The sequence below is a fragment of the Microtus ochrogaster genome, unplaced genomic scaffold, assembly GCF_000317375.1.
Source record: "Microtus ochrogaster isolate Prairie Vole_2 unplaced genomic scaffold, MicOch1.0 UNK10, whole genome shotgun sequence".
In the NCBI taxonomy this organism is placed as follows: domain Eukaryota; kingdom Metazoa; phylum Chordata; class Mammalia; order Rodentia; family Cricetidae; genus Microtus; species Microtus ochrogaster.
The window spans coordinates 3709306-3713088 of NW_004949108.1; the positions used below are offsets into that span (position 1 = coordinate 3709306).

The following is a 3783-nucleotide window of genomic DNA, read 5'->3' on the forward strand; positions in this document are numbered from 1 at the left end:
TGGCCTCGAGAAGAACAGGGTACCTTCTCTTGCTGCTGCGCTGACACGGTCGCTGCCATCTCTGAGGCTTGTAAGGCACACACAATAAACCTCGCTTTTGCATTTCGATGAGTTTGTCTCCCTGGTGGTCTTTTGTGGTCCCCATGGACTGGGCATGACAGGAACTCAAACAGGACAGAAACCCGGAGGCAGGAGCTGATGCAGAGACCATGGAGGGGACCTGCTTACTGGCTTGCTTCCCATGGCTTCCTCGACCCACCTTCTTATAGAACCCAGGATCACCTGCCCAGGCACCACCCACCACGGGCTGGGCCCTCCCCCATTGATCACTAATTGAGAAAATGCCTTACAGCTGGATCTCATGGAAGCCATTCCTCAACTGAAGCTCTTTCCTCTCTGACTCTAGCTTGTGTAAGTTGACACAAGTTGACAAAACCAGCCAGTACAGACAGACAGACAGACTTTAGGGCCAGGTAAACAAGTCTGGTCACCCTTAAGCAAGCAGCAAATGTGGGTAAAAACCCTTCTCCCACTAACAGCAGCAGTTTTAGGGGTGGGGCTAGAAACGCCCTAGTTACTAGTTATCCTGCTGCTGGGACAGAACATGAGGGGGTAGGGTTTGTTGGTTCACAAGACCATCGTGGAGGAAAGCCAGGTCAGGAGCGCAGGGCAGGGACCTCAAGGTGAGAACTGGAGCAGAAATCACAGAGAAATGGAGACACGCTGCCTAATTCTGGGCTCTCTAAGTCCTGCCATGGCAAGTCGGAGGAGGAGCGCTGGCTCTCTCCCATTGAGGATGAGGCAGCTACAGAGGCACTCTGCCTAGCCACAAAGGAGCCCAGTCTCAGCTGGATCTGTACAACTCCCAGCTCAACTCAGTCCATGGCAGGAATGAGGTGCCAACCTTAGCTGTGTTCTAGGGCCACAGGTGCCTTGGGCTGCCCCTGCCTGCTGCCATTCAGACAGGGAATGAGCCAGGGAGTTTCAGAGGCTAGGGAGATGGCTCTTCCCTTGCAAGCATGTGGTTCCAATTTCAATCCCAAGACCTATATAAAAATCCAGATGGCAGGGGCCTGCAATCTCAGAGTAGAGAGATGGAGACAGGATCCCTAGGGTTTACAGGCCAGTCAGTAGTCACCAGCGAACAATCTGGTGAGAGACACTGGAGTAGTAAGGTGTGGGAGTGGGTGGGGAGAGGCGGGCTCCCTGGGTCTTGTGGGCTGACAGCCTAACTTCAGACTCAGTGAGTTCTTTCTCAAGAGACTGATTTGAATCTTAGCATTCACTCACAAGGCTGAGGCAGGAGGATAAATTCAAAGTCAGAGTTGGATCCAGGTGGTTGCTCTTTAAGCTACCATCACACTAAGAGCACGCGTATCTTCAAGGGCATACTAATCCCTCCTTCTGTGGCAAGAAGGAACCCTTGAGCAGGCTAGGCTACCATTCTACCAGGGATAAGAAACTGCCTTTGAAAGTTAGACAGGTGAGAACGATCTGTTTCTTTAAAGGTCAAAAACTTATATTCAAAAAACTAGATTTAGGGCTGGAGAGATAGCTCAGAGGTTAAGAGCACTGGCTGTTCTTTCAGAGGTCCTGAGTTCAATTCCCAGCAACTACATGGTGGCTCATCTACTTTGGTGCCCTCTTCTGGTGTGTATAGAACACTATATATAAATCTTAACTGTAGGGCAGGAGAGATGGCTCAGTGGTACACTGGTTGCTCTTGCAGAAGACCCAGGTTCTGTGAGGCTCTCCTAGTCTCTTCAGGCATGAAGCACCCACATGCTACAACCTGATCTATATTAACCAATGCTAGGCCAGCTAGGGCTGCATAACAAGCAAAATCAAGTTGTACAAACTGTAAACCCCACAGGCTTTCAGCCCTTTCCCAGCAGCCTGCACCTTTATATAGAACGGAGCTCAGCCTGAAGAAAATGAGCCCTCTTCTGGTGTCCTCCCATCTGTCCCTTGCCTTCAGTGCTTCAAGTAGCCATGTGGTCTATTATCTTTGAAACTTTCATCTATGGAAAGTGTATTTCTTGGCGCACGCCTTTAATCCCAGCACTCGGGAGGCAGAGGCAGGCAGATCTCTGTGAGTTCGAGACCAGCCTGGTCTACAAGAGCTAGTTCCAGGACAGGCTCCAAAACCACAGAGAAACCCTGTCTCAAGAAAAAAAAAATGTATTTCTGCCAAAGGAGCTGGAGAGACCTTATTTTTTCCAGTTATCTTAGTTACCAACAACCTAAGCCTGGACTGGGGCCTCTCCACTGCTGTAATCAAGTTCCCACGTGATGCTACAGGCGCCTGTGGGCATGGGTATCACCTGAACCTTTCTTTACCCATAACCAGTGGCTTTGCTCTATTTCTTCCCTCCCAACTCCAGCCACAAGTTTTAAAAAAATATTTATTATGTATACAATATTCTGTATGCCTGCAGGCCAGAAGAGGGCACCAGACTCCATTACAGATGGTTGTGAATTGAACTTAGGACCTTTGGAAGAGCAGGCAATGCTCTTAACCTCTGAGCCATCTCTCCAGCCCCTCCAGCCACAATCTTGACGGCTCCCAAGAAAGTTCACAACTTAGCAAATAAAGCCACAGTCCTGAGCCTGGGGCAGGAGACGTGTGGCCATGTCTGTGTAGTGGAAACCTTGAAGGCAGCTGATGGTTGGGATCCACTTACTTGAGTAGAAGGGCACAGGCAGCACAAAACAAACTAGCTGGCTTCAGCCCTGTGGGCAACTGCCCCCCTCCAGGTGCTCACAGGGCTATGGCTTTCAGGCTACACATAACTTTTTGATGTAGGTCTGTTGTGTAGCCCAACACTGGTCAAGACCCCAGTGCTGGGATTCCAGGCCATGACTGTCTCTCCTGAGCTACAGGTTTAAGAGTCTGCCACACTTTCCACAGGAAATGTGTAAACTGGGTAAAGATTATAAAAGGTCAATGGTCAAGGTAAAGATTTACAACACAGTAGTTGCTGTTGAATTTATTACAGGAAGTTGGTTGTATGATACTTCCAAGTTGTTACTAGGTGGTGATGCAGGCCAAGCCAAGGGTTGAGGAACATTCCGGGTTTCTGCAGGCAAGGTTCAAAGAGCCTGAAATGTGGCCAGGACATCAGGTCAGACAAATGGCATTCCTCACCAACAGGTTCTGGGCACCGACTTCACAGCCAGGTACACACACTCAGGGCTGGCTAAGCAGACTCATGCTGTGTATAGAGGGTGTGGCCCCATCCCATCCACCCTTTCCTTCTCTGCTGTGCTGTGACTACAGCAGCCTGTGCAGGAAGTGTGCACCTTCTTTAAGGGAAACTTGCAAACATTCCCTGATGCCCAATTATTTCAAGACAGTTTATTTCCAAAATGGGTCACAACATTAGCTTTTGGCCCATTCTGCCAAATGTACAAGCTACAAATGCTTGCTTAGCAGCTGAGGGGCACACGTTAGTATCATGTCTAAAAAGTGATAAAAATCCATATAAAACAAATATTCAAAGTTTCCATAGGAACACAGGTAAGTGTGACCCATCTCCTAGCATTCCACACTGCATCCGTGCCAACCCTAATCTTATAAAGACATTCCAAAACTAGCGGTAATTAAGTTAAATGGTCCCCCCAGATCCCTTAATTCAAGCTAAACTTGCAGGTAAGAGCTACAAGAATGGCATCTACACATTGATACTAGTGGAAGCACAGGCTGCTGGGTGACGGTCCATCCCGCTCTCCTGGGCACAAGACATGGGCAGAGTGCCAACATCCTGCTCCTCCACTTCTGGT

The 3783-nt window shown here is 49.1% G+C and overlaps 1 protein-coding gene across 1 annotated transcript in view; it reads right to left on the minus strand.

Moving 5' to 3' along the window:
* Window positions 1–3674: 3674 nt before the first annotated feature.
* The window catches only part of Odc1 (ornithine decarboxylase 1), a 5590-nt gene continuing 5481 nt past the window's right edge, over window positions 3675–3783 (minus strand). Inside the window, exon 9 of the mRNA XM_005366555.3 lies at window positions 3675–3731. Coding sequence (XP_005366612.1) covers window positions 3675–3731 — 57 coding nt within the window. The remainder of the gene's footprint in view (window positions 3732–3783) is intronic.